The sequence below is a fragment of the Meles meles genome, chromosome 1, assembly GCF_922984935.1.
Source record: "Meles meles chromosome 1, mMelMel3.1 paternal haplotype, whole genome shotgun sequence".
NCBI classification, from domain to species: domain Eukaryota; kingdom Metazoa; phylum Chordata; class Mammalia; order Carnivora; family Mustelidae; genus Meles; species Meles meles.
Window position 1 is genome coordinate 195,186,210 of NC_060066.1, and position 18,166 is coordinate 195,204,375.

At 56.4% G+C, this 18,166-nt stretch overlaps 1 protein-coding gene across 8 annotated transcripts in view; it reads right to left on the reverse strand.

Moving 5' to 3' along the window:
• Positions 1–756: 756 nt before the first annotated feature.
• The window catches only part of PTPRU (protein tyrosine phosphatase receptor type U), a 76,943-nt gene continuing 59,533 nt past the window's right edge, over positions 757–18,166 (reverse strand). For 2 of the 8 annotated variants that reach the window (XM_046012621.1, XM_046012602.1), the window contains 13 exons: positions 18,111–18,128; positions 13,899–13,935; positions 13,161–13,258; positions 12,959–13,075; positions 12,027–12,181; positions 9,457–9,592; positions 8,815–8,964; positions 7,042–7,215; positions 6,026–6,166; positions 3,867–3,992; positions 3,557–3,714; positions 2,220–2,355; positions 757–1,957 (listed from right to left, as the gene is read on the reverse strand). In XM_046012621.1, the coding sequence (XP_045868577.1) occupies positions 1,895–1,957; positions 2,220–2,355; positions 3,557–3,714; positions 3,867–3,992; positions 6,026–6,166; positions 7,042–7,215; positions 8,815–8,964; positions 9,457–9,592; positions 12,027–12,181; positions 12,959–13,075; positions 13,161–13,258; positions 13,899–13,935; positions 18,111–18,128 (1,509 nt within the window). In that variant the 3' untranslated portion in view covers positions 757–1,894. Of the gene's footprint in view, positions 1,958–2,219; positions 2,356–3,556; positions 3,715–3,866; positions 3,993–6,025; positions 6,167–7,041; positions 7,216–8,814; positions 8,965–9,456; positions 9,647–12,026; positions 12,182–12,958; positions 13,076–13,160; positions 13,259–13,898; positions 13,936–18,110; positions 18,129–18,166 lie in introns of all 8 variants that reach the window. The other 6 variants (XM_046012584.1, XM_046012571.1, XM_046012630.1 and 3 more) reach the window with 3 other exon arrangements.

The window sequence follows — 18,166 nt, forward strand, 5'->3', positions numbered from 1 at the left end:
AGGAGTCAGGCAGTGTGAGAACAGAATCAGTACATCAAGGAGCCAGGTTCCATATGAAGAAACTGAGGCCCAGAAACACAACTTGTCTTGCCCAAGATGACATGAGTTTATGACAGAGGCAGGAGTGACAGGGATCCCAGTCCCTCTCCTCCTCCACTCTACCCCTAGCGGAAGCCCGAGGCTGGCAACGGCTGGGATGACCATCATAGAGACAGCATGTGTCTGCTTCTGTTGTGTGTTTGTAAACGGAGCCCTTTTGGCTTGCCCAGTACCATGCAAGGCTCTTAACCATGACCTCTTCTGATCCTACCAGGGTCACCTCCAGTTTACAGATGGGAACCAAGGCCCAGAGAGGGAGCTGACCTACCCAGAGTTTCATAGGTGGTGAGGCCCATCCACCTGACCCCAAAGCCTGAGCCTCCCAGGCTATCCCCAAAAGAGCCTGACTCAGATCCAGGCCCCTGGGGGTGAGAGGCAGCTCTGTGGACCTCAGGGGTCTCAGGATAAAGCCCACTGCCTGAGAAGCTGCTTTAGAGGCCTGGGTGGAGGCAGCAATAGACAGAGTTCTCTAGAACCAGCCCCTGCAAGAAGGCCCCTGAGTGAGGCTCTGATCCACACCCGACCATTGTATGAATGGAAAAACCAAGGCCTGACTGGACCCAGGACTCTGCCTCCCAGCCAGAGCCATCCCCCTGCACTAGGAGGCTGGGGGCAGGGAAACAGGCCCCACTGGCTGGTCACACACACACAGGCTGCTCTGTGGCATTCAGAGAGCACATTTATTTACAAAGTGCTTTACAAACATCAGTTTATGCCTCCCCACAGCCCCCTGCGAGGTAGGTCAGTAGTCATATCTACAGTTTACAGATGGGGAAATTGAGGCACGGAATGGGGGTGTGGCCTGTCCCATTTTAAAGAGATTTTCCCACCCACCCATGAAAAAAAATCATAAAATTAACAAAAAAGAATTTCTCCTCCATCCCAAAATACATATTCTTCCTCTGAACTGTAGAGGTTGCAAGCACCCCTGATCTAGCAGGGCCCCATCCCCAGGGGGCGGCCTGACCGGGAGCCATGGAGACCTCAACCCCAAGGGCTGTTGTTCAACCTTGCAGATTGTCACTGGACTGGGTGGAGCAGGACCCAGAAGTGAGGCCTGAAAAGTACAAGAAGGGCCAAGGTGCCTTCCTTCCGCGGATGTTGGGTCAGGCAGGAAAGGGGCCCCACGGAGAAAAGGGCAAGGTTTGGATCCTGGTTTGGAAGCTCAGAGCACACATCAAAGAAGTCATAGTGGGAGGGATCATGAGCAAAATATCCTGGGGCTGGGGGGGGGGGGGCAGCAGGGCAGAGGAAGGGGCCCAGAGTCCCCTCTGGGGAGGACTCTTCTGATGGGTCCAGTCTCCCCAGGACCCTCAGGGGCAAGGCCAGGTGGGATTCCAGACGCCAAGCCCCAATGCACCCTCTATCCGTGTCAAAAGGAAGCCACGCTGGGTGGAAACCTTGGCCGGTCACAGGCTCTGCAGGGGCTCACTCATCTCTGCCAAAGGTTGGGACAGAGTCTGAGGCTTGAGCCTAGAGTCAAGGAGCTTGAGCCTGGGTCCTCCCAAGCCAGCAGCCCCGAGCCCTGTCACTCCACCAGTCAGTGCCAGACTTGCAGGGCCCTGTGGATAGAGGTTGGGCGGCAGACGCTGAGCTCCTCCTTGGCCCCGCAGCCAGGCCATCGACACCGTGAGAGGCCCCGCCCACAGTAGAAGGGGGCACCGAGACAGCCGGGCTCACTCTACTGCTTTCCCCGCGGGAGTTGTCGTGGAGCATAGTCAGGGGCCCAGGTGTTCCTCATCCATCCTGGGCCTGGCCCTGAGCGCACAGTGCGAGCGCCAGGCCAGGGGCCCCGCTATCTTGACTCCAGCCCCTCCAGGTACTCCAGCGCCACATCGTAGCAAAAGTGGTACTGATCCTGGGGAGAGGGAGAGAAGGACCCATGAGCCTGGTCCCTCTCCGGTACTGGAGAAGGGAAGACTCGGGGGCTAGAGTGCAAGCATGAGCCCTAGCCCCTCTTTGGGGGGGAAGGGCAAATGGGTTTAACTCTCTTGGCACCACTGGATCAGAACCCAGAGCCCAATGGGAGGAACCACATAGAGGACAGTGGTGTGGAGGGACATGGCCGGGCGGGGACAGGGAAGTTGGAAGTGGCCAGGCAGGGGGACAGGGCCTCTCACCAGGGTTTCCACCATATTGGGCTTGTAGTTCCTAAGCGTTTTGGCAGCAAAGAAAACATCCACCAGGTTGTGGCAGCGGATCATCTCCAGGACTGTGGCACAGGCGCAGAAGGTGCCACTGCGGCCGCCCCCGTTTCTAAAGGAGACACGCAGAAGGTTTGGGGTGGGGCTCAAGAGGGGGAGGCCTGGGGCTGGAACACCAGGGAACCTAGAGGAAGGAGGGTCAGGGCCTGGGAGCCCAGAGAAGAGGGGCGGAGCCAGGGAGCCCCAGAAGGGAGGAGCCAGGGAGCCCCCAAAGGTGAGGGGAGAGGCTTAGGGAGCTCCGAAGGGCGGAGCTTAGGGAACCCAGGGGGAAGGGGTTTGGGAGCTCAGAAAGGCGGAGCTTAGGGAACCCAGGAGGGAGGGGTTTGGGAGCTCCAAAGGGCGGAGCTTAGGGAACCCAGGAGGGAGGGATCTGGGAGCTTAGACGCTAAGACAGGCATCTAGGCAATTAGGGAGAGAGCCTCCAGGAGAAAGATAGCAGGTTCTTAGGGAAAGGAGACTAGATATACTCTAAGAGAAAGCCACGGACGCAAAGACAGAGATGGAGGAGGGCAACAGAGAAGCAAGCAAACACCAGAGAGCAGGATGGAAAACAAACACTGCGAGCACCAATCACCCCCAGCAACACAGACGCACGGTGAAAACACACAGGTCCACACCCCCACTCCAAGGCAAACCGGCAGCCAAACACACAGAGACGCTTCCCTCCTCTGTCCCCTGCAACAGTGGGGGGTGGGGTTCCCCTGGGGAGATGAGGGATGGACTAGGCCCTTGATCCCCATTTGAGGGGTCGCTCCAACTACAACCAAAAGCCGCTGAGGGCCCGGCCCTGCCGACTCAGTTCCTGATCCACGTACCCGGAATAAACTGAGAGCATGAGAAGCTGGGGGTCAAAGGAGCAAGGGCACCCAGACGGGAGTGAATGCATGCATTTATGAACGGGGGCATGGGAAGGAACGAATGACAGAAATTGCATGCGTGCGTGCATGAACAAAGACTGGAATTCTTTGGGCTTCAAGTGTGCTACTGTCTCACGCAGTAAACAATTCGGACAGGATTCTAATTAAATTGGGAAAGTCAGACACCCCACAGAGGGTGTTAGGCAGTTGCCCAGGGTTGAGTCCACACCCTGGAAATGGACTGGGTTCCTCCTGGGAAGATGGGGCCATCCTTGCCTGGCTGAGCAGAGTCTAGGCCACGGGTATCCGGAAGGCCCAGGGGTTTTAGTGGCAGCCTTGAGGCCCTCTCTGGGCCTGGGCCTCCACCCCTCCCCACCGAGCAGGGCCCACACTCACAGGCAGTGCACAACAGTGCGCCCGTCCCCACTCTCCGCCTGCCACTTGTCCACCTCAGCCAGCAGGTGCAGGAAGGCCTTCTTGGAGTCAGGTGTGTCCCGGTACGCAGACCAGCGCAGGAACTGGAAATGCCTCACAAGCAGGTGACCCTCCTGTAGCTGAGGGCACAGGTGGCCAGCCAGGCCCAGGGGAGGGGGGAGGAGAAGGGGAGGGGGAAGAGAACTGAACCCCAAGGTGACCTCAAGGGTCTCGTGAGGCTGTCCCCCAGCCACCACAAAGGTTCTCACCACAAGGCACCCAGGTCACTCACCCGAGAGATGTTCTGCACCCGGAAGACACGGGCCACCAAGTCTTCGTCCACAGAGCCCGACACAAATTCCACGTCCATCAGGCCGTACTGCTGGCGGCCCGGCTCTGGCCAGTACTGGAGACAGGGCTGGGGACACAGACATGGAGCGGGGTGCTGAGCCGAGCCAGGCAGGGGCAGCTGCTGCTCCTGCCTGCCCCGGACCTCCACCCTGGCCCTGAGGCTCCCACATATCCTGACCCACTGGGCAGTCCACCTGCAGAGTACCCCCAGCCTCTGCCACTCCCCTGTCCAAGTGCAGTACACACCTGCCCCAGCCCACTCAGGTCAGCAGAGACAAACCCTTCAAGGCTGCACGGACCATCCTGGCTGGGCACAGCGAAAACACACACAGACACACCACACACACACACATACTCACTCACACCCCAGCAGGAGGCCGCCCTCTTCCAGGGATAGGCCTTGTACCATCCCCGCCCACCCCATCACCCCTACCCCCCATCACCCCTACCCCCTGGCCTTCTCTCTCACTGCCTTGCTTTCCAGCATCAGCTCACAGAGGTGGGGTGTCCCTGAAGCTGCAACACAGCTCAGAACCCCCACTCCTGCCCTAGAACCCTACCATGGAGTCAGGGTCCTACATGAGCCTCCCCTCCAGGCCAGACTGGAGATAGTGGAGGGAGGAAAGGGGTTTCTCTCTCTCTCTCTCTCTCTCTCTCTCTCACACACACACACACATACAGACACACGTCCTCCAGGCCAGCAGGTCCAGAGCCCCAGCTTCCAGCCTCAGCTCTGCCTGGAGTCCAGGTAAGGCTCTTCTTCCTCTGGGTCCCGCTCACCACTTCTCTGTGAAACAGTCCCCAAGCTCCTCCCAGATGACTCCATGCTCCTTTGGCGTCCCTCTTTGACCACGCCCACAAAGAGGGCACAACCTTCCTCTTTTTGCCTGGGATCCCGCCACTCCTTGTGTTTGGGCCTTTGCACATGCTGTTTCCTTTCCATGGTTCCCTCCTCCCCCATCTTCACCTGGTTAGCTCCACCCTCCCTACACAGCTCAGCTCAGATACCGCCTCCTCCAGAAGCCTTCCCTGACATGCAGGCTTCTCTGCATCCCAGTGGCAGTTCCATGATAGCCCCTTCCCTCTGTGCTGTCACTGTCAGGTTTGGCCCCCTGCTTCTCCCTGCACCCCAAGATCTGAGAGGGGAGGTATGTTGCTTCTTCCATCTCCCTGATGCCTACTTCAGGGCCTGGCAGCGGGCAGCCAGTGAGGCTGAATGATAACTGTGTGAGCCTCCCTCTGGGTCCTTCCTCTCTGCCTTAGCAAGGGCAGGTTCTTCCCACACAGGACTCCCCCCAGATCAGGGCCAGGGACAAGAGTCCATCACGCTGCAGTCCTCAGGCATGTGCACCACATGCCTGCCTCGTAAAGAAGCCCCATTAGCAAGTCTTCTCAGAGACTATCTTTCAGAGACTATCAGGCTCATTCTACAACAACTCTTCCTGGCCGCCTCAGACAGGGAAAAACAGAGAGGCCCAAATCTGGGGGGTCTGGCCACGTGGGGCTGGAAGGCTGAACATCTACCCTTCCTGGAAGCGCCCGCTTCGGGGACCCCAAAAGGAAACCGGGGCAGCCCCCAGGTGGAGGTCACCGAGCCAGTGTCCGGACCCAGGTCAGCAACAACTTCATCATCTTCATCCCTGCCAGGCACTTGGCACCTACCTCGTGCTGGGCAGGAAAGAAACTGAGGCTCAAAGAGGCAAATGAACTCACCCAAGATCAGTCAGAAAGTAAGGAGGCTGGGATTTTGCTCAGCCTCAAAGGCCCCCACGGTGGGCTGCTCAGTCCACTCACTGGAAGGCAGCTGCCTGGGGGAGGGGCACAATTCTGCCCCTTTCCCAGCCCTATGGGTCGTAATCTTTTCACCCGAAGACCATACGTGCAAACCACAGTCCTGGACAAACAGCAGGTACTCGATAAAAAGCAGCTACTTCCCTCCAATCTGACAGCTTCATTCTACAGATGAGGAAACCAAGGCTCTGGGAGGGAGTGGGACCCATCTAAGGTCACACGAGAGCTAGGCGGCATGGCTGGGATCCACCCCTGGGCCCTGGGGACGTGCCCTGGAGCACGCGAGGCCCTGGGCAGCAGGTGCCTCACCCGGGCGGTGTCGGACCGGTGCAGCTGGTTGAGCATGACAATGGAGGTGCATCCATAGTCGTAGACCAGCCGCCAGAAGTCAGGCGTGGTGCTCTGCAGCGGGTGCAAGGTCACGATGAAGGCCGCGCTCCGCGTGTAGCTCTGCAGGGAAACCAGAACTCAGAGAGGCCCGCTCACCATGCGACAGAGCCCCCACCACAGGCCGTCCTCCCGCTCTGCCCACCCTGAGCTGGAGAGCTCTCCCCTCAGGGCCAGGCTGCCTCTGGGGGTCCTTTTCAGAGCTTGGCTGGTACACCGAGGTCTGAGTTGTTGGGTGAGCCCCACCCCCCAGGCGTCTGGTCCCCAAGCCCATGGCCTCTGGAACTAAATACAAAAGGTTCCCAAATGTGTGGCAATGGGAACTTGGACATGGTGCTTAGAAGCTAGCCAAGCTTGCTCTCTGCCTCAGGGCCTTAGCACCTGCGATTCCTGTTGCCTAGAACAAATCTCCGAATGTTTACACAGTTCTCCGTCTCGCTTCTTTCTGCTCTTTGACAGTCACCTCCTCAAAGAGGCCCTCCTACCATCTCATCAAAAATAGCCACATGCTCCGTACCCACACTCCAAAGCCCATATTATGTATTTCTCCTGCCTGATCGCTTTCTGCCAAAATTACCAGCGTGTGACATGCCACTGTATCTCTGTGTACTGACTGTCCCAAGCCATCACCCACAGACAAAGTTCAGGAGAGCAGACATTTGGGGATATGGCCTGTGCCCAGCACATGGTAGGGGTTCAATAAATATTTGTGAATATATACATCTCTAAGTCCCTTCCAGCTCCATGGAGGGAGGGTCTGAGAGCCCAGTCCAGGGCCCCAGACCAGGGACTGGGCACTGACTCTGCTCCCAATCCCAGTTTCATTCCAACCAGAGCCCTCGGCTCTGCCGCCCCCCCACGCCCCCGGGCTCTTGAGCCTTCCCAGATCCGGCTGGCTGCGGGAATCCCGGAGCCTTCTTCCCGGACTGAGCCCTCACGTCCGTCAGGGCCGCATTGATGTAGTTGTTAGGGTCCCCATCGGTGGAGATGAGGAAGGGCAAGCAGCGATCGGGTGGCAGGACGTCCATGCTGCGGTTCTTGTCCCGGTTCCGGGGGAGGAGGGCGATGCTGCACTCCTCCACATCCAGGGGCGGTGTGACCGAGTTCAGTGTCTACAGAGAGCAGAAGGAGCCATGGGGCGGTGGGGGGGGGGGGGGCGGAGGAGGAGAAGGTGGGGAGGCAGGCAGGGGTGAGTGTGGACCTCCAGTGTTTGCTGGGCCTCCTCACGGCCCCATGAAGGAGACTAAGCTGGTTTGTTAACCCCATGTCGTGGATGGAGAACTGAGGTCTGGAGAGAAGGGGGAGAGGACAGGAACCCCGGACCACACAGGCTCTCAACAGAGCTCTGGAGAGTCTACCTTCTCGCTCCCTGTGTAACCTTAGACAAGTCACTGTATCTCTCAGCATTATTTTTCTCAACTGTAAGGTGGTAATAATATGCCTGCCTCGAGGGGCTATTGAGAGGATTGAACGAGATACTACCAAGGTCCGAGCACTGCGCCTGGCTCATCCAAGGCTCCATACATAAAAGGCACAGTGAGGATCCTTACTAGCTTATCAGGTGCTTTCAGGCAGACAAGGGCTGCAGTCCCACATCTCCCACAAAGCGGACTGCAGGGACCTGGCGGAGGCAGTCAGCTCTGTCTGAAAAGAACGCAAGTCCAGACACCCGTCACACCACAAGCCCGGGACTCTGGGTTATCTCCTCCACCTCATGCCTCCTATAGCCTGATCCATGGAGTCTCTGCTTATTTCTCTTGTCCTTGGGGATCCCTAACAGGGAACCCCAGTCTCTCATGATCCCCAACAGGGCTCCAAAGATCACAGGCAGCATTTTCCTGTGACACCAGTCTGTGCCGGCTCTCCAGTGTCGGGTGTCTAGAAGGGGCCAGCCCGCTGAACCCTGGCAGGAACCCAGAGTATAGAGAATGTCTGGGGTCTCTGCCAGCCCATGGACCATGCTGGGACTTCTCTGGAGAACCAGCCTTCCCCCATCTCCATCATGTGACATACAGACTGGCTTTGCCCTCAGAACCAGGCCTGGGCAAGTCAATGTGTTCCTAACTCTCTGGCCTCAGGGACTGGCTCAGGGATGGCACAGGAGAAACTGGTCTGGACTTCTGTTGGGGCTCTAGGGAGTCCCTTTTCCAATCTCCTGACGTAGTGACGACATGAGTCTGACACTGCTGGGGGCAAGGGTCTGGGTCTACGAAAGGAGCCGAAAACAGAGGAGAGCAGAACCAAACTGGACAGAGACTACACTCTGGCATCATAATTTAAGCTCCTGGATCCAGCCATAACTGAAGCTCCACCATCCTTGGACTTTTCAGTTACAAGAGTCATTAAGCTGGATTTTTGTCACTTGCAACCAAAAGAATCCCAATGAATATGAACACTACAAGGGCAATATTGACATTCTTTCCTGGATGAGAACACTGAAGCTTGGGGAGCTGCTCATGACTACTTCACAAGCCTCCTCACAGCTCTTTACTGAGCCAGGACTTGAACCCGGGCTTCCTTGATTCAAAGCATGGGCTCTGCACCACTTGGAGAGACCACCTCCTCCACTGCCTCCAAGTCCTTCCCAGTAGCCCTACTCTGTCCCTCTGTCTTGGCTCTCACTGACTCCTACAGCACTGAGGACTTCCCAATACACACACACACACACACACACACACACACACACACACACATACACACTCCTGCCCCACCTGGAACTCTTCCCGCAGCTGGGAGGAATTACTCTGAGGATCAATGCGGATCATCTCCTTGTAGGTGGCCTTGAACTCGCTGACAGGGATGGTGGTCTCCCCACACAGGCAGGCCTCCAGGATTGCATCGTGAATGAAGATGTACTGCTCCTGTAGCAGGAGGAGAGAATATGAGGAACCAGGAAGGGACTAGAACCTAGAGATTTGGGGGAGATGGCAGCAGGAAGCAAGCCCAAAGTTGAGGCAGGGATGCTGGAATCCAACTAGGTATTAGTAGAGATTGGACCCACCCTACTTGAATCAACCTTCACAGATACGTTCACTAACCTCATGTCTCATCCCTCTAATACCCCGTAAGAAGCTCTGAAAGTGAGGGGAGAGCCCAGGGTCACACATCTAATGAGGATACAAATACCAGCGGATCTTTCCTGCAAAACCTATGACTGTGGCTCCTTGGTTGTTTGACTCCACCCAGCCGAACACAGTGGAGCTGACTTTGGGAAGACCCTCAGAGGTCGGCGGGCCAAGTTCAAGGATCTCAGCTCTAAGGACACCCTTCTGACACACTCCACCAGCTCTGAATTCCTCCACGAAGAACCCAAATCCTGGAGCAGGCAGGGAGGGAGGGCGGCGTCCCCCTACCTCTGTCTGGATCATGTTGACCCGCCGGGAGCAGAGGGTCTTCACGCAGTTGTAAATGTCCACGACGCCCTCACACTCCGCCATGTCCAGCATCACATCCAGGACAATGTAGCAACCTGTGCGGCCCGTGCCCGCACTGGGAAGAGAGCAGCCAGGGGCCCCATGAGAGCCTGGGGAGGGAGCCCAGGGCCTAGAAGGGAAGAAGGGGGCCTGGGGGGCCTGGCCACATCTATATCACATAGGGCCCCACCCCAGCGGGGGAAGAAGCCGGGGAGAAGTCTGCAGCAGGAGCTGCAGTGAAATGTGACCCAAGGACAAGCTGCGGCCGGGGGGGGGCGTGAGAAGGGGAGAAGGGCAGGGCAGGGGTAGCAACGGAGCTGGGTGGGGGACAAAGGTGATGCTCAAAGCTTCATCCAAGAATGTTCTTGCCTCCTAGGGAGCCCCAGATCCACACAGCCTTCAAAGCCCCACACACTCGTACCTGCTCACGTACTCAGGGAAGCCTCCCCAACCCCCTCAGCAGATGTCATTCTCCTGAGCTCCAGGACAAATCCTGGGCAGGCTCTCATCAAACACTCTTCCTGCTACGTGGTCATTGTAAATGAGACAGTCTCCCTGACCTGACCTGGAGCTCATCCCGAGCTGGGCTGTGTCGGACCCATCTCTGGGATGCTCACGCCCAGCCCCAGGGAGAGCAGAGCCCAGGGGTAGAGAGAGGACAAAAACGACTCCAAGATTTCAAGCTTGAAAATGGGGGTGTCAAAGCATTGGCAAGAGTGTGTGGTAGCGGGTCTCCCGGCCACCCCTGCCAGGGGCTGAAATCCGTACCACCACTTTGGGGGACTGGCAACAGCTACCAAAGCTGAGCTTGCCAGGCAGTGCTCCCCCCCACCTCCTGTATGTATCCCCCAGAAATGCATGCGTATGCTGGCCCACGGGCACGCCTTAGAACGTTTTCGGCAGCTGTATTCCGTAACGGTTCACAACAGGACACAACAGGACACAACCCAATACCTAGCCATCGCAGACTGGGTAAACACACTGTGGTTTACTCATCCAGGAGGACAGGATATAACATGGATGAATCTTAGAAACATAAGCTGGAGGGGAAGAAGTCACACACCAGAAAGCACACGCTGTGTGATTTCATTTATACGAAGTTCAAAAACACACAAAATGAATTCACACATTAGAAGTCAGGAGCGAGACTGTTCTGGGAGCAAGGAGGTGGGCACAGCCCGGAAGGGGGCTCCCAGGGGCTTCTGGATGCTGTTAATGTTCTATTTCTTGATCTGAGCGTAGTGCTGGTTATTTCACAGGTGTGTTTAATTTACGAACACCAGTAAAATTCCACATACTTACTCCACATACTTATTCTGTGGGCACTTTGCTTTAAGTATGTTATATCTCAATGAAATCTTATTTTATTCTATTTTTTAAAGATTTTATTTATTTATTTGACAGACATGGATCACAAGTAGGCAGGCAGAGAGAGAGAGGAGGAAGCAGGCTCCCTGATGAGCAGAGAGCCCGATACAGAGCTTGATCCCAGGACCCTGGGATCATGACCTGAGCTGAAGGTAGAGGCTTTAACAAACTGAGCCACCCAGGCACCCTGAAATCTTATTTTAAAGACCGTATCTTAGGGGCACCTGGGTGGCTCAGGTGGTTAAGCATCTGCCTTCTGCTCAGGTCATGATCCCAGGGTCCTGGGATCAAGCCCCACGCCAGGCTCCCTGCTCGGTAGGATGCCTGATTCTCCCTCTCCCTCTGCCACTCCCCCTGCTTGTGCACGCTCACCCTCTCTCTCTCTCTCTCTCTCAAATAAATAAATAAATAAAATCTTTATTAAGAAATAAAAATAAACAAAGATGGTATCTTAAAGAAGCCTAAAGAAACCAAAGTGGTATGTGGGGGGCGGGCGAGGGAGGAGGGGGTCTGCTCTGTGGCGCTCGGGAAGCTGGGAGGAATCAAGCAGAGAAGCCAGGAGGAGGTACAAAGGCCAAGGACTTGTGGGCCCAGGCGAGTACGTGAAACCCCAAGGTCAGAGGGAAGCTCCCCAGGAGGAGAGTGGGGGCCGGCACAGGACAGGGCCCTTCAGAGGCATGAGAAAGCTGGGGAGCCAGGGAGGAAGCAGAGCAGAGGAAGGGCAAGTGGGGCCACAGGGGCCAACTGAGGCAGGACTTGGAAGAGAAAGGGGTGATGGTCAGGAGCGGCACGGGGCACGAAGGCCACGCAGTGAGGAAAGCCCGGGGGATTCAGAGAAGGGAAGCTGAAGCCCTTCCCAGCACCTGGGCCAAACCCAGCACACAGGTGTAAGTACATGAAACCCAACCCACCTCGAGCCTCACCAGCCCCTCACCCCCTCTGCCTCCAGGCCCAGGGCCCCCACGGGTCTCCGGCAGCACACATGGGTGCCAACCTCGAGCCACAGCTTGAAGGGCCATTGGGGGGGTCAGCATCTCCCGTCCTCTGTCTCTGAGTAGATGAACCCAAGCCCCCTCTCCTTAGGGGACCCATGACCAACCCCGCACCCAGTCCCCTTGTCCTTGGCACTCGCGGCGCCCCACCTGCAATGGATGACAACGGGCCCAGCGTCAGGCGGGGTAGAGGCCTTCACGCGCCGGATGAAGGCCAGCAGCCCTGTGGCGTGGTAGGGGACGCCATGCTCTGGCCACGCGGTGAAGTGGAACTGGCGGACCTCGTGCCGGGCAGAGTAGCCTCTCTGCAGAGACAGTCACAGTCACTGCGGGCGCCCCCCCAGACACCTGCCAGGTGTCCAGCCACCACGGCGAGCATCTTACCACGGGATCTCGCTCAATGCATCCCAATCATAAACGGAGATGTGGGCGTTCGGGACGCATGGTGCCCACGAGAAACCCGCAGACAGGAGAAACTGTGGGCCCGACAAGACAAACACTACCCAGGAGTGGGGCCCGGGGCTGGCCTGACACCTAAACCTGACTGCCAGTCACCGGCCTCAGCCTCCCCCGGGCTGTGCCACCCAGGAGAGCACCAGGAGTCTCTGGTCTTAGCCTATAGGGGAAAGTGTCTCCCTTGAGAACTTTTACAGGGATCAAATGGGACCACAGACACGAGGACTCGGCCAGTCGCTGGCCATGCGGCCTCGTGCGTGGCGCCAGCACGCCACCTCACTTTATTTGTACTACGGGAGTAACAGAAATGCCGAATACCAGCACCTCTTGGGGCTTAACCAACACATGCCACAGGGTCTGCACGATGCCCGGCACCGAGCAGGACCAGCACCACCAGCCACTGTCTTCACGGCCATCATCTCGATGTCCTCTGGGAGTCGCCGGCCAAAGGCAGTCCCTGTCCTGTCCTCCCACAGCACTCCTTACAGCGAAGGAGCAGCTGCCTTGCTGGGGAGGACAGCGGAGCCCTCCTCGCCCCTCCTGCTCCTGCCCTGGGAGGTCGGGAGGCATACTCTGCCCCACCCTTTCAGGCACCCCTGCAGGGACCAAAGTGACAGCAGACTCACCCGCTCCAGGGCAAAGGTGCGCACGACATACTCAGCCAGTGTCTCCGTTTTCACCAGCGTGATCTTGATGTCCCCGTACATGTCCGAGTCCTCCGGCCAGTACCGCGAGCATTTCACCTGGGGTCCCCACAGGCAGGCTCAGCAGGCCCTCTGCTGCCCTCCCTTGGCCCGCCTTACCCCCTCACCCCAAGGCCCTGCTTACCCTGCCCACCTCCACCAGCTTGGTGATCATGACAATGCTGGAACAGTGCTCCTGCCACACCATGCGCCAGAAGTCGTAGACCATCTCAGGCTTCGGCCCTGGGGCGCAGAGGATGCTAGTCCCTGAGGCAAGGTCTCCACCCAGGGCCAGCACACCTGCTGCCCCACACCCCCATCCCAGGCCAGGAAGCTCCTGAGCCCCGATGAAGGCGTCGTGCTCACCCCACACACTCACCCCACCCAATGCCAGCTCATCCCTAGAGGGCCCCGGGGGTGGGTAGGCTCAGAGAGGGCTGGCTGGAGACCCGTTATCCCAAATGAAACCCGGGAGGCAGAGCCAGGGGACTTGATCCTCAGTCTACAGCACCAGTGTCCCAGAGGAACAGAGAGATGAACGGCTGGGGGCTGAGACAGCCAGAGGGACCCAGGCAGCCCCCAGACCCAGAGGCACAACCCACACTTGGCAGGACTGAGCCCGCCTACCCTTCTGCATGCACCACCTCAGGGACAGACAGATGGCCGAGGGAACTGCAGGCACACGGAGCGCACTAGGGAGACACGAGCACGGAACACGACGAGGGGCAGAAACTGGTGGGCAGATTCCAGAAGCCCCAGCCAGGCAGTGGGACTCGAGCAGAGAGACAGCAGGGAGGCAGACAGGAAGTCAAGCAGGTCAGAGGGAAGGCAGAGGGGAAACGGCATTCAGCACGTGGGCGCACACGGCCAGAGCAGCAGGTACCTTGAGTGGCTATGAAGTGGTTTGACCTGTGGTAACCCTGGAACAGGAGAAGAGGCTGCAGTGAGACCCCAGGAGCAGCCCCTCGCTCCCTCCGATCTCACTTCCTCTGCCCTCTCCCAGGAGCAGCAAACACACGCACAGCCAGTGGCCCGCCCTCTTCCCCAGGACCTCCTAACCAAGAGGACCTTGTCCTCCCAGTCCCCCAGGAAGGATGGAAGAGAAAGAGCAGGTGGGACACCAGTGTCTTGGGTCCAAAACCATCCTTACTGTGTGACCCCACAGAGGACACAACTCCTATATGCGCCTAAAGAGTCACCCCCCCATAAACTGGGGTGATTAGCCACAGTCAGCTTACAGCCCAACTGTGTGGATACAAATAAAGTCCACGGTGATCCTGCCCGGGTTCTCAGGGTGTCCCCAGACCCCAGGCTGGGTCTCATCAGTCATCCCAGTCCCCACAGGGCAATGGGGGGGGCAGTGCCCCCTCCCCACTACATGTCATCCAGAGCTTGGGGGACTGAGTGACCCAGATGAAGGCTTCAGGTCTGAAGCAAGCAAACACATGGGTTACTCGTGGCCCTCAGATAAAATGGTTTTTAAATAATTATCATTTTTGAGAATGTGGCCTCAATTAGGATCCCTATTATGATCACATACTGTGCTAAGCACTTTACTTACATGATCTCCCACAAAAGAGGGGGCAGGAGCTACTTCATCCTCCATCCCCAGAGCCCTCAGGCTGTGAAGAGGACCCAGCCAGCCCCAACCCCCACCCCAGGGCCACAGCCAGCCCTGCTGTCCTGCCCGCACGTGACACCCAGGGCACCCCTGCGGGCACCACGGCAGAAGGAAAAGGTGCGGCAGCACTGACGCAGGAGAGAACAATCGGGTCCACGCCCGCAGCCCAGCTCCCTGTGCCTTGGGACCCGAAGGAGCCCCGCAGCCAGACTGCCAAGGTTCAAGTCCCAGCTTGACCCCTTGCTAGCTGTGTTCCCCCAGGCAGAGCCCTTCGTTTCTTTAGGCCTCGATTTTCACGTCTACAAAATGGGAACGATCACTGTATCTACCTCCTCGGGCCGTTGTGAGGAGTCAGCAAAGTCACACACCACCAAGGGTCTGTCAACACAGCCAGCAGAGTCGGCACCTGACCAACAGTACCTAGTATTACCGCTGCTACTTTCAAGTTCAAAGAGGAGCCCCGAAGATTCCGACAGTGTGGCTGTCAAGAATTCCCAGGGCGGAGGGTGGTTTACCCCAGGGTTTAAGAATCTGAGCCCGGGGAGTCAAGTTGATGTGGGTTCCTATCACAGCTCTACAGAGCCGCTAAGTGACTCTGGCCATGGAAAGGGCACTCCGCAGTCTTTAATGGACACCCGCAGCTCCCAGGGATCTTGTTAAAAGGCAGATTCAGACTCAGACTCTGGCCCGGGGCCCAGGATTACACCTTCCCAACCAGCTCCCAGGTGGGATCAGTGCTGGATCTGAAAACACACTGGACTGGCCAGACTCGGTCTCCCAGAGCCTCTGCTCCCTGCTGCAGTGTGGGGATAACAGTGAGACCCACATACCTCAGAGAGTCTGCCGTGTACCCACACACTGTGTCCAAAACCCAGCTCCAGTCACCAGCAGTGAAGAGGGTCCCAGAGCACTGGGCCCTCACTGGTGGAACTGCTCCGCAGCTGGCTGACCTCCCCAGCCACTGCCTGTGCCTCAAGTCCACAGTCAAGCTGCTGGGCAAATGGGGTCCCAGGGGAAGGGCAGCAAAGGTGCTGCCAGGGCAGCCCTCCCACCTCCAGCACTGGTCAAGCTGGGAACAGGCTACTCCACCCAAAACCAGCCGGACTGAGAAGCCCCGCCTAAGAACAAGCACCTCTCCAGACTCAACAAGCATCTCCCGGGCCAGCACCCAGGACAGCCCACAAATACAATCCACAGCTGAGCAAGTTTTCAACAGAAACCGCCCCCCCATCTGCATATTAACTTCTTCATGCATAGGTGTGTGCCTGCACAATTAGAGAGCACTACAATGGAAAGTGTGAAATGATCAGGGATGAAAGAAAGGTAAGCAGATCGCTCGCCTTGAGCACACCCACTTTGGAGCACCTGAGAGCGTCTGAGAGCACACTGGTTCTCACCATCCCGGTCATCAGCAAGTCCTGAGCACCGTGCTCTGGGGGCACACCCCCATGCCTGCCTGGAGCCTCTGGTTGGGTGATGCTGGGGGACTGACACCTTGCATCCTAGACAAGCACCCCAGGGCCTCCTGGTGCTCCCCACCCCAGGGAGAGAACCAGAGTCAAGGAAGGTCAAGGGCTCCCGTGGGGCTTGAGGCCCAGCTCCATGCGGCCATGAGCAAGTCACTGAACTTTCCTAAGGCTCTGTCGTCTCATCTGACAAATGCCAGTCCCTAAATGATGTGCCTAACGTGTTGGCACAGCGCCGGGTGCCCAGCCAAGGATACTCTTGCTAACTGGCATTTGAAGACGGATTAAAGCCAAGTCTTCTGTGGCTACTGCAGAGTGTGGACAACGAACCAAGTAGGGGGGATGATGCGTTGTATGGAGACTAATGGAAAGAAATGCACCTGTATTCATCGCCTCCTCATGGGGGCGCTAGGGCTGAGTATATCCACCCATTTCATGGGCCTATTTCATCTAAATCTGGGAACTTTACACACTGTTGAAGCACGCTCAGAATAAGGGGGGTTGATCTCTTGGGAGCACATCTGGGATAACCGGTCGTCTCCAGCAGCTACGACTGTGAGGACCTTTCACTTTGTATAGACAGAAATGTGTGTATTTCTGTACTGTCAGAAGGTTTGATAATGAACTGGACTTTTGCAATCTTTAAAAAATAAGAAATATTTTTTTAAAGGACATAAAATAGAAAGGTACCCACAAAATAGCACACAATCCCATCAGGCATCCAATATTATAAAAACAATATGCAGTTCACCCTTGAACAACATGGGGGTTTGGGGCGCTGACCTCCTGGGGAAGTTGAAAATCCACACATAACTTTTGACTCCCCAAAAACTTAACTGCTAACAGCATGGCTGACTGGAAGCCTTATCGAGAACATGAACAGTCCAGTGACACATATTTTGTATGTTATATGGTATTATATACTCTATTCTCATAACAAAGTGAGCTAGAGAAAAGAAAATATTATTAAGAAAATCATAACAGAAAATACATTCATAATTTATAAATAAAAATAAATAAAATGTAAATAAGTACAAATTTCTTAAAAATTTAATAAATTTTTAAAAATTATTTATTTTTAAAAAACCCACAAGAAAGTGGACTAGTGCAGTTCAAACCCATGGTGTTCAAAGGTGGAATGTATATTAAAAACCAAATTAAAGGCGCACTAGATGAATAGGACTTTTTAAAAATATTCCTAGAAGGCCCAGCGATGGCACAATTTTTAAAAATAGAATACCCAAGGGGTGCCTGGGTGGCTCAGTGGGTTAAAGCCTCTGCCCTTGGCTCAGGTCATGATCCCAGAATCCTGGGATCAAGCCCCGCATCGGGCTCTCTGCTCAGCAGGGACCTGCTTCCTCCTCTCTCTCTGCCTGCTTCTCTGCCTACTTGTGATCTCTGTCTCTCTAGTTAATAAATAAAATCTTAAAAAAAAAAAAATAGAATACCCAAACTTCTCCCCCAAAATAAAACATTCAAAGTAGGGCTAAATTGAGGGCAAAGTAGTTAGGGTTGAGTTTCAAGCATGAAAGGAACTTGAACGCCAGAGAAACTAGTTTTAAGGGGACTGGCGGGGGGCCACCCTTGCTTCCCTGAAGACCCTGACCCCCAAGCAGCAGAAGACAGGGCACCCAGAGCAGTTTCCCAGCCCACCCCTCCCAGAGCCCCACAGAAGGTATGGCTAGTGAGACTCACTGGGTGTGGGGAGCTGGGGGACAAAGGTGACAGAAGGTGGTGGCCGCTGAAGGGGGCCTGGGGAAGCACCCCAACCCTGATGCCCCATCTCAGGGAGGGGAAGGAATCATTTGCAACGGGGTAGTGTCAGATCTGCAGCCCCAGACGGCCCCTGGCCAGGCTGCTGAAATGGACAGTAGGCGTTGGGCGCAGGAGTGGAAGGGAAGGAGGACAGAGACAGAGACAGAGAAAGACAGCCAAAGACCATGAGAGAGTTTGAGGTACCGCTGGTGAGAAGTCAGGAGGAGGAGGAGACGGGGAGAGAGATACTTACTTCACGGTTTATCCGAATCTTAATGAGGCCAGTGAGGGAACAGTACAAAGCAAAAG